The sequence below is a fragment of the Mus caroli genome, unplaced genomic scaffold, assembly GCF_978045245.1.
Source record: "Mus caroli unplaced genomic scaffold, Mus_caroli_1 scaffold_3, whole genome shotgun sequence".
NCBI lineage: Eukaryota > Metazoa > Chordata > Mammalia > Rodentia > Muridae > Mus > Mus caroli.
The window spans coordinates 30165336-30184686 of NW_028227258.1; the positions used below are offsets into that span (position 1 = coordinate 30165336).

Below are 19351 nucleotides of genomic sequence, written 5' to 3' on the forward strand. Positions count from 1 at the left end.
GAGCCTCTTGCCTCCATGTTCCTTTCTGACACTCCAGGCAGCTTACCCTGTATGCATCACTCCAAAGGTCAGCAGAGCTCAGTGTCTGGGATGGGGAAACCGTCAGTCATTGGCCAACGCAGGTGAGCACTCTGACCATCAAACATTTCCAAGTCCATCGTTTTAAGAGACTGCTACGGTTTTCTAGGATTTGTTTTCACACTTGTTAATTCTCAGTGTAAGTGAGAGAGTCATAAAAGACGGTTCTTTCTACTTCACCTTTCGAATCTTCTTCAATTTCACAATTAAAGACTTGAAAACACTCTCAGGAGATTATCAAGAAGTAAATAGCTTTTATTAAGACCTCCATTAGAAAATGTCAGACTTTTAACACTACTCCAGGATAGAAGATGGGAAATGGGGATGAGGGAGTAACCACAAACTCAGCAGCATATAGCGCACAGATTCATAGAGCTTGGACTTGGCCCGTTAAACCCGTCATTCCTAGAGCTCACAGCACAAGAGGAATGACATTCACTCTAAGCGGTTTGTGAGATAGGAAGCTGGGCTCCTGAATACTGTGCACATCCCAATACTCAGATGTCCTGGGGTGTCTCTCCAGAGAAGTATCAACCGTGATTCCAACTGTACAAGAGATACACACTTGGAAACCTTGTGGTTGTAGGTAACATATTTATACCTATCTTAGTGGGCTTCAGAGAAACAACACATTATCTATAATTAAAATGGAGAAATAATAGTTTTTCCAAGTATAAATGTACATCTGAAATTTCAAAATAAATAATAGTTCTATGGGAAGATTGGCCTGTATTTCAAAATAAAATAATGCTGAAAAGTCCTTACAATGAATTTTACATTTGCTTTCATTTTTATTGTTAAGTACAGCTATGAACACCAAGTCACACGGGCTTAAGCTTTTCTTCCCAGTTTGGGGGAGCCACCAAGACAGCGAGTCTCAGGAAGGCATGCTCTTGATGTCCTGCTCACTGTCCATCTCAAGCATGCTTTCCCTCTGTTTCTGCCTGGCCCCCCACCGTTTTCACTTTGAGGTTTTAAAAAAAGACACAGTATAGAAAGGTCTCAAAGTGACCCGTCGACACAAAACTAAGGCAGCATTAGGCTGTTAAAGCATCGGATCTTTGGCAAGAATGGTCCTCCATTTTTGCCTGCTCTCCAGCAGTCAGGGTCTTTATAGATCTGTTTTTTCTTCATAACGGCACCAGCATGCAGCCCGCTGGCTGTCCAGGTATGGCTTGCAGCCTAAATGGATGACGCTGTCAAAGAGGAGCTCCACCGTTGTCTCACATGCTGCAGGGTAAAGATGTGTCGTCACCACTAGGCAGGTGTCAGGCATCACTCAGCTCCCTCCTCTATCACCTGCTGGAGCACACGGCCACACATATGGCAGCAGGCACACAAACATGCAGCAGGTCAGTGTGTGTGTGTGTGTGTGTGTGCGTGCGTGCATGCATGCACTCAGTTTTAACTATTCAGATAATTTTTTATAGACACATAATCAATCTTTATGAAACACAAATTGTGTCATCAGTGTTAGTTTCCTTTTAACTTAAAGAAGCAATGACAATAAAGATGTCTGACAACCACCGTGCTTACATGGCAGGGGGTAATCTTTTGCTCCAGAATGAGGCTGTACCCTTGGTCTTCATTAACATCAGGGCTCAAGATATGGCTCAGTGCACAAAGGCACCTGCTGCAAGCATGATGCTCTGAATTCCACCCCACGGTGAAGGAGAGAACCATCCTATACACACACACACACCCACACAAGCTACGTCCTCTAACCGTTGCTTGTGTGCTGTGGTATACACACACATACAAACATAATTAAAACAAGCCCCCCCCCCAAAAAAAAAAAAAAAGAAAAAGAAAACCTTTGGAAACCTCACGGCATCACTGTGACCCGTGGCTTCTAAGAACTGGCCGCATGTTATTACAGATGCTCATGCTAAATGGAACCCATTCTCTTTCTTTGACCAATTCTAAAATTGGGCTTTGGGGTGGATGCTCATGGGAATCAAAAGTAGTTACTCCTGGTAGGTTTTTAAAAATTAAAACTAAACAAAGGTTATCAACTACTTCTCCTAAAAAACTTCAGACCTTGGTTCACAGAGCTGAACCAAAAAATAGCTTCCAGCAACCAAGATACGCTTTTCAGATATTCACATCAAGGAAGACCCTTACTCTAAAACTCATCCTTTTCAAGTTCCCCAAACCCTGCGCCATTACAGCCATTACAGCGCCCCGTCGTCTCTGGAGAGCAGCACCTGGCCATGCTTCTGTGTCTATTTTATGTAAGAAGACAAGAAATCCATCCAGCTGTGCCTCAGTTGGCGACTGTAGCCATAAGCACCCTGGTGGGTGTAAGCAGTGACCCCTGGCTCATCTGAGGCGAGAGCTCCTCCTGGCCAGGGCTTCCTGGGTTTCAGAGTCAGAGCTGCAGCATGAGGCCGTCTGGAGCAGTCAACAGACAGAGCACAGGCTCCAGAGTGAGAGAGTGGCCGTCCTCACTTCCCTTCCCTGAGAGACTCTGGGATCCCGTCTGGCACTTGGGGCTTTTGTTAGCATCAAAAGAAAACTTTATTATCTAGCACAGTATTTTAAGGAAAATGAAAAAAAAATGCTAGTTTTCTTTCCTGGCTTTATCTTTGCCACTTATCTTCTGACTTTAGTCTTTGCTTCATAGAAGAAAAAGTCTTAAACATACTCAGACTGAGTTGTGACTTATATTTCCACAGAGATCTCAGTTCCGCTATGACACGGTTGACTGGTAGTTGGGGCTCCAGTGACTTAGCTTTCGTGAGTCATCACCTGCTCTAGGGTGGGACTTTCAGTACAACCGGTACTTTCCAGCCATCATCCATATTCTGTAAGATGCGCCTGTAAATTTACCAGCTCACTAAGCTGGCCCTGGATGGCATCATTTCTATTACCATTGCCCTTGTCACACACAGTAACTGGAGAGTGAGTCCCCATTGCTGGGGTTGTAGGACATGATGAAATCAGGCTGACAGCAGTCTGAGGCTTCTTCCCCGTGCCAGAAGGCGATAGCTTGCTGGGGAACTATTGCCACTGATTTCTGCTTGGCTGTGCCCCTTGGTGTTAATGCCATCAACATGCCATGCAAGACGTGCCCATGGTGCACTATGGGACACTTGTTATGGGGAGAGCCGACTACTTTCTGGTCAGACTTAAGGCCTGTTACATGCGAGGGTACCAAGGCTTAGTATTTAAGACATGGCAAAGCCCTGGGGAAACTGCAGGCTGCACTTGGGAGAGTGTAGTGCCTGTTTTGTTAAACTGCCAATTAAATGTTCATTCTTGTTTATGCCCACATATTTTTGCTGCTGTCTGCGTCCGTCTTGGAGAGAGGCTTATTTTACAGTGATCTCAGAGTCTCATAGCTGGCCAAACACTGAGGATAAGTCTCTGCTGTCATGGCAAAGAGACTCACTGCTCAGAAATAATCAGGTGCGTGCACATACTTACACATATGCACTCACATCCACCTCTCCAAGGCTCAGGGGACATCAAAAAAAAAAAAAAAGGAAAAAAAAGAATAGAAAGAATGTAAGCACTAAAGAAAGGGTGGAGTGTAGGAGAAGCCATTTCCTCTGACCTGACCATCCTCATGGAGAGAGGCCACTGTAGTGACCCACAGAATGCACTGGCATTAAAGTCATGACCATAAATAAGCAAAACAATATAGTGTTAGCCAGGTCTGAGGTCACAGGAGAGGGGCTGTCAGTGTCCCCTCCCTGAGGCTCCAGCCACCTTTCCCATGTGCATCCCGGCTGCTCTTGCTCCTAAGGATGTACGAGTGCACAGGTGGGCAGGAGGCTGGGGCTTCTGGTGGTTGGAAATGCTCAGTCCAGGGAGTGGCAAGATTAGGAGGTGTGGCCTTATTGAAATAGGTTCGGCTCTGTTGGAGGAAGTATGTCACTGTGGGGCAGGCATGGAGACCCTCCTCCTAGCTGCCTGGAAGTCACTCTTCTCCTGTTTGCCTTAGGAACAAGATGTAGAAGAACGTGTCTCCTTCTCCAGCACCAGGTCTGCCTGGACACTACCTTGCTTCCTGCTATGATGACAATGGACTGAATCTCTGAACCTGTAAGCCAGTCCCAATTAAATGTTGTACTGGCTAGTTTTGTGTCAACTTGACACAGCTGGAGTGATCACAGAGAAAGGAGCTTCAGTTGAGGAAATGCCTCCATGAGATACAACTGTAAGGCATTTTCTCAATTAGTGATCAAGTGGGAAAGGCCCCTTGTGGGTGGTGCCATCTCTGGGCTGGTAGTCTTGGGTTCTATAAGAAAGCAAGCTGAGCAAGCCAGGGGAATCAAGCCAATAAAGGACATCCCTCCATGGCCTCTGCATCAGCTCCTGCTCCCTGACCTGCTTGAGTTCCAGTCCTGACTTCTTTCAGTGATGAACAGCAATGTGGAAATATAAGCTGAATAAACCCTTTCCTCCCCAACTGCTTCTTGGTCATGATGTTTGTGCAGGAATAGAAACCCTGACTAAGACAAATGATGTCTGTTTTAAGAGTTTCCTTGGCTATGGTGTCTCTTCACAGCACTGGAAACCCTAACTAAGGCAGGGCTCTAATGAAGCAACCTCCTTAAGTCCTTGTCACCCATGCCAGAGTGGAACTTGAGGTGATGTAGCTTTCTGAGTTGCTTGAGCTCCTGTAGGCACCCTTGATGACCTCACTGGTGCTGGACTTTGATGTAATTGTTTCTTTGGGCTGTTACTGGTGCTCAATCTAGTATGAACATCACTTCTTTACACATCCCCAGGAAAAGCCAAGCAACGTGCAGCCTCCTAATCTGGGGTTAGAGGCACATGAGCCATCAATGTAGCAGCTGCACTACACACTAAAAGTCACTGGTGCTACGACTGTCTGTCTATAGGAATATCTATGTTCCTCTAAGAATTATCTGTTGAAGTCTTAACCTCCAAGGTAAAGAAATTAGGGTAGGAAAGACTCTGGGAAATAACTGGGTCACCGTGGCAGTGCCCTCATGAATGGGATAAGTCACATTAAAAATGGTATAACTTCCAGACATAGCTCAACAGTGAAGGGCTTGTCTAACAAACACTCAAGACACTTCTGTAATCCTCAGTACTGCAACACAACAGAAGTGCAGACAAACAAAACGGAATCCCAGAGACCTGCCTAGTCCTTTTCCCCATGTCTCATGATACAGCTCGAAGGTATGGTCTATAAACCAAGCAGAGAAACTTGCCAGATGATGGCTATTTCTGCCTTCATCATGTAATCCCTAGCCTCCTGAATTATTTGTTGTCTATAACAACCTCAGTTTGTTACACTTTACTACAGCATCCCAAGCGGACTATGACAGCTTGCTTCCAGGCTTCGGCATTTAGTTTCTGAACGAGTAGATCTACATATCTAAGGGAGATGAAGTCCCTTCTCTGCCTCAGATTCTCCTTCTGAACACTTTGCTTTTGTGACCGTGTATAATTTTAGATTACAAAGATGGTCAGTTCGCTCCTCACTGCAGGCAAGCGACACAGCTAGATCATGCCAGTGAATGCCTGTGAGATGCACACTTCTCTCCTGATGTGTTTGCTGCACTATTAGAAGCCATCCGAGCCCAGCCAGCAGGCCACCCTTACCCTGGACGTTCTGAGCTAGTCCGAGCGTCTTCTGCACGTCTCTGCAGATCTTGGAGAGGCAGTACTGGAACTCCTCGTCACAGTCATTCTTGCCTTTCCCGCAGGTCTCATAGCATCTGTCGTGCTGGTTGCAGCACTTGGTCAGGGAAGGGATGCCTATGTTCAGCTGTGAGATGCAGTGGATAGACTGCTGTCAGTAAGATGCAAAGCTCCCGGCATAAGTGACACATTCAAATGGACTCCATAGAAGTAAATGACAACTGTGTAGACAATCCCCAAATCCACAGCTGCCTATAAATGTTTCCTGTGTTAGAATCTTCCTGTTCTCCTACCGATTCCCAGCCATGTAACTGTGTTAGCCATACCCACTCCTCAATTTTGCAGTGTTAAAGTTATGGCAGTAACTTTCACAACTTTTTAACTATCCAAAACACAATGCACAACTGGCTTTCTTTTTTGCTTTATTTAATTAATCATGTGAGGAAGTGTGTGTGTGTGTGTGTGTGTGTGTGTAATAGCGGCCACAGGAAGGCAGCCAGAGGAAGGTGTCTTCCTCTATTGCTGTCAGCCTCACTACCCTGAGACAAATTTTCTCACTGAGCCTGAAGACCACTGTTTCGGCTACACGGATTATCTAGAGAGCTCTGAGGCTCTGCCTGTCTCCATCCCCCAACACTAGGGTCACAGATACATGCAGCCATGCCTGGCTTGTATGTGGACATTGGGGACTCAAACTCAAGGGCTCATGCCTACACAAAAGCACTCCTACTCACTGAGCCATCCCTTTAGCCCCCAAAGCATAGCTTTACAAATAACAAGCCTAAGAACATTAAAAGAAATCTCTAGGACTTTTATGATCTTTGGATTTTCAAATTATTTTATGACCCTTCCTCCAAATAAATGTACTTTCTGTGAAATGCTGCAGAAAATTCTTAAACAATTATAATTCAAATGGTGGCTTGTCTTTTAACTTTAAATATTTTTCCATTTTCAAGAGATACCATTACTTTGAATCTATAACTTAGCTTGAGTTGTTTTAATTAACTCACACAAGCCTGGTGGGCAGGAACTGTTTGTATAAACCCGCCCTGTGCCTGTGGCTCCTGGCTTGTCTGTCTACCCAAGAACAACTGCAGCAATCACTACACTGTGCCTCACTCAGCCCTGGTTCATACAGAAAACCAGCCTCACCCACTTTGTCCCTCCCTAACCAGTATTACTTTGTACTTTAAAATTTCAAGTTATGTTTGTAATAATTAGAAAATATCATTTATGTGATACTTATACAAAATAAAAATTAAGTCATTATTTTAGACCCATTTGATATTGTTTAGTTGTTAAATGTGTTTTATCAGAAAACAATAATAAATGCGATCATTCTAATAAAGTTATTTGTGAGCCTGAGGAAACTTTACTAAAAATATTAGACTAACAGTCACAAAGCTTATCTAAGGAAAAAAAAAAAATATTTACATGAACGCCAAACAGTGGAGAGCCACAGCCATTTGGTGGAGATGGTTTATATCCATAGCGTGGAATAGGCTTCGATCCTATATAAAATACAAATGATGTCATAATTAGTTTTTTAAAAATGAAAGAAATAATATACAAAGGTATGCAACATGCTTGACTAGCCCTGAAGATGTTTAATATTTACTGGACAGAACATAAAGAGTGGTGTATTTATTTTGCTGGGCACTAGAGTGCTTGATCATGGGGTTATTTTCAGTTCATGGAGAATGCAGGGCACACGCGAATGTGCAGCGCATACACAGATGTGAAGCATTCATCAAGGCCATCATATTTATTGACACACACTGTCAGAACAGGCCAAAGCTTATCCTGGACCTCAGAGGACTGCAAGGGTGCACACGATACTGCATCACACACGAGAGAGCAGCCCTGCCTCCTGCACATCCAATGCTGGAGTCTCGCAGGTGAAAACCTGCCAGGCGCGCACTGCGTCCACAGAAAGCTCAATACCCACCAACCAGGAGGTGTTAGCTAAAGCCTAACCTAAGAAAGATTAGGTTAGGCAATGGCTATCTAACACTTTTAAGACACTGCAGGGCACGATAGGACCAGAGAGTCTGCCTCCATTCCCTGCAGCCAACTCTTTCAGGAATGCAGCGAATAAAGAAAGTCTCTTCACAGCAGACCCAGGTCATGGCATTCTGTGAGAATCACCCGAGCAGAAGACTCACACTCAGCAAGGCTTTTCCTAGTGATACTTGTGACCAGCATGGTTTCTAACACACCATGCTATTAGCCTGCCTACTTCATGTACTGTTTGGTTCTCCATACTGAAATGTAAGCTGAGGCACACCTTTCTCTGTTGTACATGCCCCGTGCCTAGTGTGGCTTCTACCCGTAGTTCCATTTTCGACGAATGCTGTTGACAAATGGTCAGATCGATGGGCACTGGGCAGACATAGAAGGTTGCTCCCTATGACATCTGTCACATGTGTTATAAATAAACACTACCACTGTTGACTCTTCCATCTTTGGAGTTTCCTGGGCCTTCATTTACTGACCTACAAACAATGACCACTTCTAGAGTGTTACAGCGCTTTAAAATGTGGCAGCCAGGGCCCATCCAGACCGTCCAGATGGCTTAGCTGGTAAAGCATGTTACCAAGCCTAGCTACCAGAGTTCAACTCCACCCCCAACCCACATGATAAAGAGAACCAGTTCCTGAGAACTGTCCTCTTGACTTCCACACACACCCATATGCATACATCATACACAAATGAATAAATAAACTATAAAACTTAATCATTAAATATGATGATTGAGGCAACAGAAGATTCATTTTAACACAGCTCATGGAAGCTGTATCTCAGGGCTAAACTATCAAATGGCAGCAATAATAAAAAGAAAAGAAAAAAGGACTTCCTAACATTGAGCTTTTAAAATATCTACTCCTAGCTGGGTGTGGTGTTACAGGCCTTTAATCTCAGCACTCAGGAGACAGGGGCAGATAGATCTGAGTTCAAGTCCAGCCTCATTGACATTGTGAGTTCCAGGACAGTCAGGGCTACACAGAAAGACCCTGTCTCAAAAAATATATATATATGTATATATATATACATATATATATATTTATATAAATATATACCTACATGTAGAATTTCAGCATTTCCGCATCTCTGTTATTAAGGTTTTAGACTTATTACAGGATTGTTGAGTTCTATTTTGTAAGAGTTACTTCATCATCTGCCACTGTTTAATAAGCTTTACATCTAGAGCTATCTGCCCAGTATGACCTGGAATCATACACTTGAGCACAGATATTAATCTGAACTGAGGCAAGCAGCACCTCACTGTAGATGAGTCCCCTCTAGCAGCAGGCATGGTGTTAACCCAGCCTTTGGAAGCCCACTCAGCCAGCTGTGACTCTGTTTAAGTGAAGTGTTAGCTAGCTTACTGTTCCCACGGGACTGTCATGAAAAATACACATTTTTGTCTGTGGTTTAAAGCCCTGCGTAAGAAGGCAGATGCCTTAGTTTATTGTTTGTTTGTTTTGTGGTGCTGGGGATTGACTGAACTCAGGGCCTTGCAAATGTGAGGGCCGACCTCTAGCACTAGGCTACACCCCCAGCCCAGGCTGACTCCTGTTGCTAATATCACAAGGGCCAAGGCAGTTTTTTAAAGAAGGTTTATTTGGGCTCATATAACGGATCCAAAGTCCAGGAGTTGAATCTGGCTGCGGCTTTCTCGCTGGCTTCATCCTCTCAAAGATCAAAGCATCACGGGAGTAGAGACCAGAGTGAGAGAAAGCAGCCAAACTGGCTTTCCTGCAAACCCAGTCACAAGACAACCCTATTGATTCATGAAGTAGACACATTTCAGACAATGATCAATTCATGAGGGCAGAGTCCTCTGCACCTCCTAAAGGTTGCACCTCTTAGTACTGCATCTTTTCATGGAGATGAAATTTCAGTTTTGGAGGGGAGAAGCCATACTCAAACCATAGCAGGAAGAAAGGCTAAACTGGCAAAGCATTCTTGGGAAAGTCTGCAGTTCCTTCCACATTAGTATAAAGCTGTCTCTTGAGCCGGTTTAAACAGAGAGTGATTTCAAACAGTCACAAACCTCTAGTTCAGCGGTTCTCAAACTGTGCGCCCCGACTCCTTTGGAGCTGACTGGCTTTTCCACCCGGGTCACACATCAGATAGTCTTCATATCAGACATTCACATTATGATGCAGAACAGTGGCAAAATTACAAAAAAACCTTATGGTTGGGGTCATCCCAACCTGAGGAACTGCATTAAAGGGTCACAGCATTAGGAAGGTCAAGAACCACGGCTCTAGAGATATATATAAATCAACGAGCCAGACCATTAATCATCTTTTTAAAAAGCACTACAAATACACTATAGCGTGTTCAAACCTGGAAAGAGGGTATGTACTATATATAGTGTTTCAGGTTAACAACTGTTTTAAATTCAGAAGCATATCACCTGAAAACCCGTCAGGAAGCTGATGGACAACAGGCTTATTATTTTAAAACGACAGCATGCCCAGTGTTTCTGCTTGCTCGATGACAGGTACATTCCCCTTCCCACCTACAAGTCTGCAGACTTCTGGCGCCATTCATGTCCAAACGTTATCACCCCTAGACAGCTGATACAAAGCAAGGAGGTGTGTGCGCTTCTAATAGCCGCTTATCTGTCTGGGTTTTTTTTTTTTTTCCTTTTTAAAACTAGGAATGTATTTCATTTCCTGTTCATACAACAGCTCTTCCATCTTCCCTTCCCTTTGTACCTGATCTCTCTTCATTTCCAAGCTGTAGATATGCTCCCTGGCATCGTGACTGTAGTAACAGTGCCATAACCTAGGGATGAGAGCATCCACCACAGGCACAGACACTTTCTTCATAGGAGATACTGTTAAGCCAATGAAGTTAGAAAAAGATACCAAGTAACCATGAGCACCATGGAGCCGCAGAGGACTGGGGGCAAAGATGGTAGAGAAAGTCCACAGGTAAAAGGAGAGAGTGAAGGTGTAGAGCAGCCATGTGAGCCGTGCATGTGTGTCCTGCAGAGGGAGGGTGGTGACACTGAGTAACAAAGATCTGTCCCTTAACTGGGCTGTCTGGTCTGGCCTCAGTGGGAGAGGATGTGCCTAGTCCTGTAGTGAGTTGAGGTGTCAGGCTGGGTTGGTAGCCAGAGGGAACCTCACCCTTCTTAAAGATGAAGGGGAGGGAGGGGTGGGGAGGGGCCATGTGATGGGAGTGGGGGATGTACTGGGAGGAGGGGTGACTGTGAGTGGGATGTAAAGCGATAAATACATAAATTAATAGGGAAAAAAGATCCATCCCTACCTTTTATGAAACACTGGAAAGAATGTTGAAATAAACGCTGGTAACGGACTCCCTACCATCACACTGAAAGGGGCATGGGCTGGTAGGTTTTGTCAGTTTGGGGTTCCTTTAGAACAACCAACTGATGTCTCTCCTCTCAAACACCTCCAAGCTGGCCCCATCTAGATAGAGCATCTTCCCTTCTGATACCAAGCTTGGCTGTTTTTCTGATGGTTATGAACCACGTTAGCATGACTGTTTTGTCTCCTTTCCCTTCCCTAGAAGATGCCTAGCACACAGTGAGCGCCTAAGAAATTACTAGGTATGAGAAATACTCTGCCAAAATTAAGATGTTCTCTTTCCATAGAATGAGCAAATAAACCCACCACGAACGGCAGAAGTAACTGCTTTGCTGAAACAGTTCAGGGTTTTAAAGTTCTAAACTCACCTTTATACTGAAGGTATAAAGGCTGGCTCCTCAGGCAAAAAGCTCTTGCCCTACAAACCTGAAAACCTGAGTTTGGGCCCCAGATTCCGCAGTGAAAAAAGAGAACTACTTCCCAAAAGCTGTCCACTGAGCAACCACACACGCAGACCACGGCATGGCCCTGTGTACTTTCTCCCTCTTGCTCTCTCTGCCCCCACTCTAATAAAATTAAATACATGGACACACACTCAATAAGTAAGATTAACTTTAAAGCATAATTACTTAGAACAAATCATATATAAAGCTGCTTATTTAAGAAAAAATGTTAAAGTTTTAACGTCCAGCGTCTCTTAACAGCACGTATAACAATATTTTAAATAATGTTAGTACATAATTTGGCACCTGAATCAGCTAAGTATTTATTTTATAAGTGTTTGTGTGTTTTGCCTGCACGTACGTATGTTCGTCACATTCGTAAATACTCAGGTGCCAAATTATGTACTGACATCATTTAAAATATTGTTATACGTGGTGTTTAAGTGGTGTTAAGAGACGCTCAACATTAAAACTTTTAACATTTCTCCTATTACCAGCCTTTACAAAGCAAACGGAAGCTCATTTGGAAGAAACACAATTAGGAGTCAAACCACAATATCATGATGTACTGTGGCCACAGCACATAAGAACCACTGACAAAAGTGGCTGGCTTCTTAGTGTCTTCTCCTCTCTCTCTGCAGTCAAAACCTAAGCATTTACAGGAATTGAGACACTGGCTATCATCCTCTTTCCCCTCCCTCTCCCCTTCAAACTGAGTTTTTCTGAATTTGATATAAATACTCTCAAACAGGCTCTGTCATTTCACCTGGAAGAACATGCAGCAGGTGAGACTCTCAGAGGGTGGCAAGGGTGGCGGCGGTGTCATGCAAAGATCTTACCACCGTGTAAGTAGGGCATCAACTAAGGGTACCACTAAACTTAACACTTGAGACTTAACCCATTCATCTCCATGTGGCTCTGAGAATAACTGCTTTCCTTAGACCAGTGGTTCTCAACCTTCCTAATGCTGTGACCCTTCATGTTGTGGTGAACCCCAACCCTAAAATTATTTTCGTTGCTACTTCATAACCGTACTTTTGCTACTGTTGTGAACTGTAATGTGAATATCTGATAGGCAGGATATCTGATGTGTGACCCCTGTGGGGTTGAGACCCACAGGTTGAGAACCTCTGCTCTAGGTCATTCATTTCCTGTTTTCCTCAGATGGCCCAGTATCTTCATTCTTAGGATTTCTAGAAGCCGATGGCTTCCTTCCCTCTTCACTGAAAAATAGTTAATCAAAACCCACTCACCTAACGCCGGTGCCCACATCCTACCTCTACCCTAGTAACAGGGTGTGTTACCTGCTCCTGGCCAGCCCCTCCCTTTGCACACTTAGAAACTACACTTCTCAGGTACAAAAAGACACGACTCCAGTATTCCCTCCTCCTATCACCTCCACTACCGACTCTGCCTTAGTGACAATTACTGTCAAAATCTTCATTCATTCACGTTATACCTCAAATCCAACCGTCTCTCATCACCCCAACTCCTGCCAACTCAATGCAAAATCAGTGCCACCTTTCTGTCTGGACTCTTAAGATTTATTTATTTACTTATTTATATGAGTACACTGTAGCTGTCTCCAGAGATTGATTGATTGATTGATTGATATGAGTACACTGTAGCTGTCTCCAGACCCACCAGAAGAGGGCATCCCACTACAGACAGGATTACAGATGGTTGTGAGCCACCAAGTCGTTGCTGGGAATTGAACTCAGGACCTCTGAAAGATCAGTCAGTGCTTTTAACCACTGAGCCACCTCTCCAGCCCTTGTCTGGGCTCTTGAACACAGCAGCCTGGCTCCATTCTGGCTACCCTGCCTCCACTAACGCTCAATTCTCAATATAGCACTTAGATCCTCCTGCTAACACATATATCACTAGAGGAATGAACAACTTATTCAAAATTCTAAAAAACACTTTAGAACCTACTTTCTTCTATTTTTCAACAGAAATGAAAACTGTGTCTCACTTCCTTTCCTTTGAGATCAGGGAGGAAGGAAGTGAAGCTGGCCCAGGTGAGTAATGATGACCATTATGCCACGATAACCCGAGTTCAAATCCCTAGCACCCAGATAAAGAGCTGAGGAAGATGAGTGTGTGCTTATAACCCCAGTGTTGGGGGGCAAGAGAGACAGGCAGATCCCAGAAGCTCAGTGGCCAGCCAGATCAGTGAGCTTTTGTAGAGAACAAAAGAAAAAGTCACTCAGCATTCTCTCTTGGCCTCTGTATGTGTACAACCAAACACCCACATGCATGCCTCTCTCACCAGACAGACAGACAGAGAGAGAGAGAGAGAGAGAGAGAGAGAGAGAGAGAGAGAGAGAGAGAAGGAGCTGGCTAAATGGCAAACATAAAATGTGTTCCCATAAAAATTTGCGGAAGCCAGGCAGTGGTGGTGCACACCTTTAATCCCAGCACTTGGGAGACAGAGGCAGGTGGATTTCTGAGTTAGAGGTCAGCCTGATCTGCAGAGTGAGTTCCAGGACAGCCATTCGCAGAGAAACCCTGTCTCAAAAAACAAAAACAAAAACAAAAAACAAAACAAAAACAAAAAAATCCAAAAAAAAAAAAAAAAAAAAAAACTTCAGGGAGGGGCTGGAGAGATGACTCAGTGGTTAAGAGCACTGACTGCTCTTCCAGAGGTCCTGAGTTCAATTCCCAGCAGCCACATGGTGGCTCACAACCATCTGTAATAGGTTAAGATGTCCCCTTCTGGTGTGTCTGAAGACAGCTACAGTGTACATGTATGCATACAATAAATAATTCTTTTTTAAAAAGCCAAAACTCCAGATAACTCTCATTAAGGCATCTTTTCCCATCAGAGGAAAGATGAGCCAAAGGGAACAAGTACCAGAACACCGGGCTCAGGGAAGGGAGGTTACAGGAAGTGCAGACATTTGTTGCCTTCAGCAGCTCTTGCCTTACCCAGGAGATTGGTAACAAAGAGTAGCAAGTGAAGGGAGGTTTGAAACAACCTTTTCGTGGGAACAGCATAGCTCTGAGATGTTCTCAGTGTTAACAACTCTACTGCTGGCGCTCACAAGCTGTCTATAAAGACTGCACGTTTCAAGTCACCCTTGTGTCTGTAAATAACAGCTGCATCTTTCCACTGCCACAGGCAGAAACCCTCAGTCACCGTGACTGGCTTCCTATGAGCCCGTGTGTGCCCTCAGGAAATGTGTCCTCATTGTTCCATGCTGGAACATTCTTTCCCTGATTACCACAGAGCACTCCTCTTACTTCCAATCCTGAGACCTTCTTCTTCTTCTGTCCTGGAACAGCCTACAGGAAAGGCAAATGGCTCCCAGTACTTCCCAGGACCACTGTGGTAGTCTCTCATTTCTTGTGTCCAGATGTGCTGACTGCTTCTCTGCATCAGAACACAAGCTCCAGGGACAGGGATCTTATCTGCCACTGCAGAATCCCCCACCTTCCAACGGCTGACACACAGTCAAGACTAATGTTTGCGTAATGGTCAGGAGTGAAGTTAGAACTTGTGCCTCCAGGGTCCCCAATGAAGGAACTACAGGAAGGACCCAAGGGGCTGAAGGGGTTTGCAGCCCCATAGGAGGAACAACAATATGAACCAACCAGTACCCTCAGAGCTCCCAGGGACTAAACCACCAGCCAAAGAAAACACATGGTGGGACTCGTGTCTCTAGCTGCATATGTAGCAGAGGATGGCCTAGTTGGTCATCAATGGGAGGAGAGGCCCTTGGTCCTGTGAAGGCTCGATGCCCCAGTGTAGGGGAAGGCCTGGACCAGGAAGCAGGAGTAGATGGGTTAGGGAGCAGGGAGAAGAGGGAGGGGATAGGGGATTTCTGGAGGGGAAACTAGGAAAGGGGATAACATTTAAAATGTAAATAAAGAAAATATCTAATAAAAAAAAAAGAACTTTTGCCTTAGCAAAGTTATCATTTACTCCTTGTTACCCACGGCACCCCACTAATACAGCTCACAAAAACAAAATATTGTACAGGAAGAAAATATTCTTTTTGGTGTGTATCGGTGGAAGGTTTTAGGCCTAAGTTTTGGAGGCAAATGGAGATCTCTAGAATGAATTCAATGGAATGTTCTTTATATTATCATAAAGGTGGAGGCTATCTGTAGACTTATAAGCTGCAGGGACGTCACAGGTTTACAGGAGAGACTTTTTTAAAATTAAGTTTACCAACTCTGCAATCAGGGTTTCTCACTAAAGTCATGAATTTCCCTATTATTTTCAGCTGGTAGCCTTGGCTAATCTCATAAGAAACTTGATTTTACAAGTTCTATCCTAACATTCTGAATTGCCAAACAGAAACCTCATCCCACCCCTCAAAATACACACACACACACACACACACACACACACATATCGAATGCTTTAAAGAAAAAAAAAAACCACTAAAACAACAACAAAAACCCTCACTCAAATCACTGCCTTGAGTGCTGATTTTATGACTATTCACGCTGCCAATGACACAAGTTCTCAGATTCAAACAGAATGTTTAAAAACAATGAAAGGAGTGAGCAGACAAACTCTAATATTGACAGAGAATAAGGAAGAGAGGCCAGTGATACCCAAGAAAGATACAAGGCGGACAAGATGGCTTGTGTCTGTCATCCAAAACCTGGGAGGCCAAGGAACAGGAGTTCAAGGTCAGTCTCAATTACATATCAACTTCAATGCCAGCATGGGCTACCTGAGACCCTGTCTCAAAAATCAAAGCAAACCAAAACTGCAAGTCTTAGATTGTTTTCTAGAAGTTAGGGAACTTTTTCAATGCAGTATACCTCCCTCAAAAACCAAGGACACCAGAAATCTATACAAAAGCCACAATTTCTTTTACCCAGCTTTGCAGGTGAACAAACAAAACGGCACTTAACACCAACTGATGGCTTTTAAATTGTCGTTTGGCTTTCTATGTTTAGCTGAACCAATTACATGGTGCGTGTGTGCGCGCCTGTGCGTGACCGCACGTGCTAAACTCAGTCTGTCCCACTTCCCTCCCAGCTTTTTCCCGTACATCAGAAAGTTCTTAGGCAACTTTGTGCAGTGGCGGGGAGAGAGGGCGAGAAGCTCAGATGCAAAGGAGAGTAGAGTGCAGAGTGCGCACTCAGGTGACCTCTCACATTTGTTCCCAGCTTGCTCAATCCCAAGGACAGCACGCTCCAAGCACTGCTCATTCTTTCCACACCCGAGGACGCAGTCAATGCCTGTCTGGCGTCTGTTCCCCTAATCCCCCTGTCCCCCACTTGTCCTTCCATCCCGATTCCCTGTCCCCGCCCCCCCCTGCTCCGCAAGTGTCCCCCGCCCCATCAACCTGCCCCACACGTACCCCTCCATCTTCTAGCCCCACACTTGTGCCCCATCCACCTGCCCCACACTTGTTCATCTACCTGTTACACACACACACACACACACACACACACACACATCCCCCTGCCCGGCACCAGTCCCTTTATTTTCTCGCTCCATACCCGTCCCCATCCACTTGCCTGGCTCGGCTTCTCGCATTCCCCCTCTCCGGGCACTGTCCCTCCTCCATCCCCCTGCCACCCCGCGCCCCCTTGTCGCGGCTCACCGTCGCTGCACTTGTACTGGCAGAGCCCGTCCTCTCCGCCCAGCAGGTCCAGCGCGGCGTTGAGGTACGTGTCTATCTTGTGGATGCCGTTGCGGATGGTCTTGAGGGTGGCCCTCCAGTCGGTGGTCTGGTCCTGTTCCTGCCCGCGCGCAGTGGCCAGCAGCAGCAGCAGGAGGAGGAGCGCGGGGCCCCGGGCGGGCGCGGGCCGCGGAGTCACCATCTGCGGGGCCGGCGCGGCCGGGCTGGGCAGCGGCGCGCGCTCCGGCTCCGGCTCAGGCCCCGGCCTCCTCCGCGCTCGCGAGCTCGCGCCCCGTCACTGAGCTGCGCCGAACGGTGGGCCGCCCGGGCACGCGCGCCGCCGCCCACACTGCGCATGCGCCTGAGCGTGGGAGCCTCATTGCCCACGTGGTCTCCGGAACGCTCCCGTAGCTTATGGTCCTGACGGTCCTACCTCTGTGGAGTCTTAAAAACGCCTTGCCCGTGCCCTAGATAAACATAGTCATTGCTTTGGTTTAACACCACAGTGAATTGGTTTTGTTTTGTTTTGTTTTGTTTTGTTTTGTATTGTTTTTCAAGACTGGGTCTCTGCGTAGCCCTGGTTGTCCTGGAATTCACTCTGTAGACAAGGCTGGCCTCGAACTCCGAGATCCGCCTGCTGGGATTAAAGGCGTGCGCCACCGCCTCCCAGCTCCTAGTGAAGTTTGTTTGCTTGCTTGTTTTACAAAGCTCTCCTGTTTACCGAGGCACCATAATTTATAGCGACTCCAGTAGCACAGCCTCCCTTGGGCTCAGCAGTCCCAGCCTTTATTGGAGAAGGCCTGTGGTCCAGCGTAGAGAATTGTTTGAACACGGGCCTACCAAGCCTGGATTTGCCTCACCCTTTGATCAGCCGCAGTCCTAGCAGCACAGCATGGTCTGAGGGTTGTTGAAGATGGAACTCTGCACAATCTGCCAGAGCACTTCCTCCATTGCTTCTAATTCCAAGGAAGGAGAAGTTCGCAGTTATCCCTCCTTAAAATTCTAAATCCTGTAGAGAAAAGGCTAATCACCGATTAGGCAGAGGAGAGGGAGGCAGGAGTGTGTCTTCCGAAGCGGGACAAATGTGGAAAAGTTACCTGGGACCAGCCCTCAGTTAATTTTTCTGAGACAGAGTCTTGGCCTGTAGCTCAGGCTGCCCTCCAACTTGCCTTGAACACACTATCCTCTCAAGTGCTAGGATCTTGGCGCCAAGCCTCTCTCTTTTCTATTTCTTTACACATTTACATCTTGCTGAATGAATGTCTTTTACCTTAACAATAGCCTGTGCTCTGAGGACAGGGGTTGCCGCGTGTCTCTCTGGGGATTATGTTCTCAAATGCCAGATTCTTTGGCACCTTTTCTGGTCTATTGCACACGGATGCAATAACACGACTGGTTAAACCGGATTCAGTTCCTCACTTCTCTTTATGATCTGCCATCCATGGCCACAGCAGTCTCCTCATAATTAAAATAAAATCTCACCATTGCCACAGACTCAGATACCCCTCCCCGGTACCCTGTCGTCATCAGTTTTGTCCCCGGACACTGTATTTTCTCTCCTTGACCCATCTAGAACCAGGGGCATTCTCCTTCCCCAAGGTGGCTTCTGTCTTCTTCAGTCTCCCTTGGAACAGTCTGGGATCTCCTGTCTTCCATATCTCATGTCAGCCCTCCACCCTCCCCTGCCTCTTCCTCCCTGCCTCCCATTTGGACTTTAATTCTTCAGTGGTTTCAAGTCTTGGGCATGAGGCTACACCCAGCTTGTCCTTTTCTCTGATGCACCCTGGGTACCAGGACATGGAGCTGCTCTCCATCCTGTGTGTGGGAGGCCCCTCAAGCTGCGAGGCCTTTGGAAAGCTGCTTGGGAACCTCTTCTGTGACTCATTTTCTTCCCTGTTGCTGTGAGAAAGTACTCTGACAAAAGCAACGCTAAGAGCCAGTGAGAAAGCTCAGCGTTTGCTACATGAGCCTAATAGCCTCTTGGTACCTGGGATCCGCAGTGGAAGGAGAGAAGGGAGTTCCCCCAAGTTGTCCTCAGACGTCTATGTGTACATACAAACACATCATCATTGTCATCATCGAAGCCGCCAGCAGCCACGGGTTCCTGGGTTCCTGAAAGGAAAGCTGGGGATGGATGGGAAGGACAGCGAGAGAAATAACGAGCCAAGACAAAGTTCTCTGATCAAGGCTCAATCTTTAATGCACGGCACTGAACACATATGGGAGAACCTAAGGACCCATCCCTTTGTTTCATCTGGGTTCTGTTGCT

At 45.8% G+C, this 19351-nt stretch overlaps 1 protein-coding gene across 2 annotated transcripts; it reads right to left on the reverse strand.

The window, feature by feature from the left end:
• Nucleotides 1-312: 312 nt before the first annotated feature.
• Nucleotides 313-17423, reverse strand: Pla2g12a (phospholipase A2 group XIIA). 2 transcript variants are annotated; one of them, XM_021158067.3, is made up of 4 exons: nucleotides 17065-17419; nucleotides 7135-7211; nucleotides 5662-5827; nucleotides 313-1308 (listed from the first exon to the last, which is right to left on the reverse strand). In XM_021158067.3, the coding sequence occupies exons 1-4, from the start codon at nucleotides 17282-17284 to the stop codon at nucleotides 1190-1192; spliced, it is 582 nt and encodes a 193-aa protein (XP_021013726.1). In that variant the 5' UTR covers nucleotides 17285-17419; the 3' UTR covers nucleotides 313-1189. The 2 variants fall into 2 exon arrangements, with proteins under 2 accessions (XP_021013726.1, XP_021013727.1); XM_021158068.3 differs by having other exon boundaries at nucleotides 1200-1377; nucleotides 17065-17423.
• Nucleotides 17424-19351: the final 1928 nt, after the last annotated feature.

Bases quoted from the DNA above. Each gene is read 5' to 3' on its own strand.
- Pla2g12a (XM_021158067.3), bottom strand. From the start codon at position 17,284: ATGGTGACTCCGCGGCCCGCGCCCGCCCGGGGCCCCGCGCTCCTCCTC. The intron at 7,212-17,064 runs GTGAGCCGCGAC...TATTTTATATAG, and splicing joins CCAGTACAAGTGCAGCGACG to GATCGAAGCCTATTCCACGC. The intron at 5,828-7,134 runs GTAAATATTTTT...TGCATCTCACAG, and splicing joins CTCCACTGTTTGGCGTTCAT to CTGAACATAGGCATCCCTTC.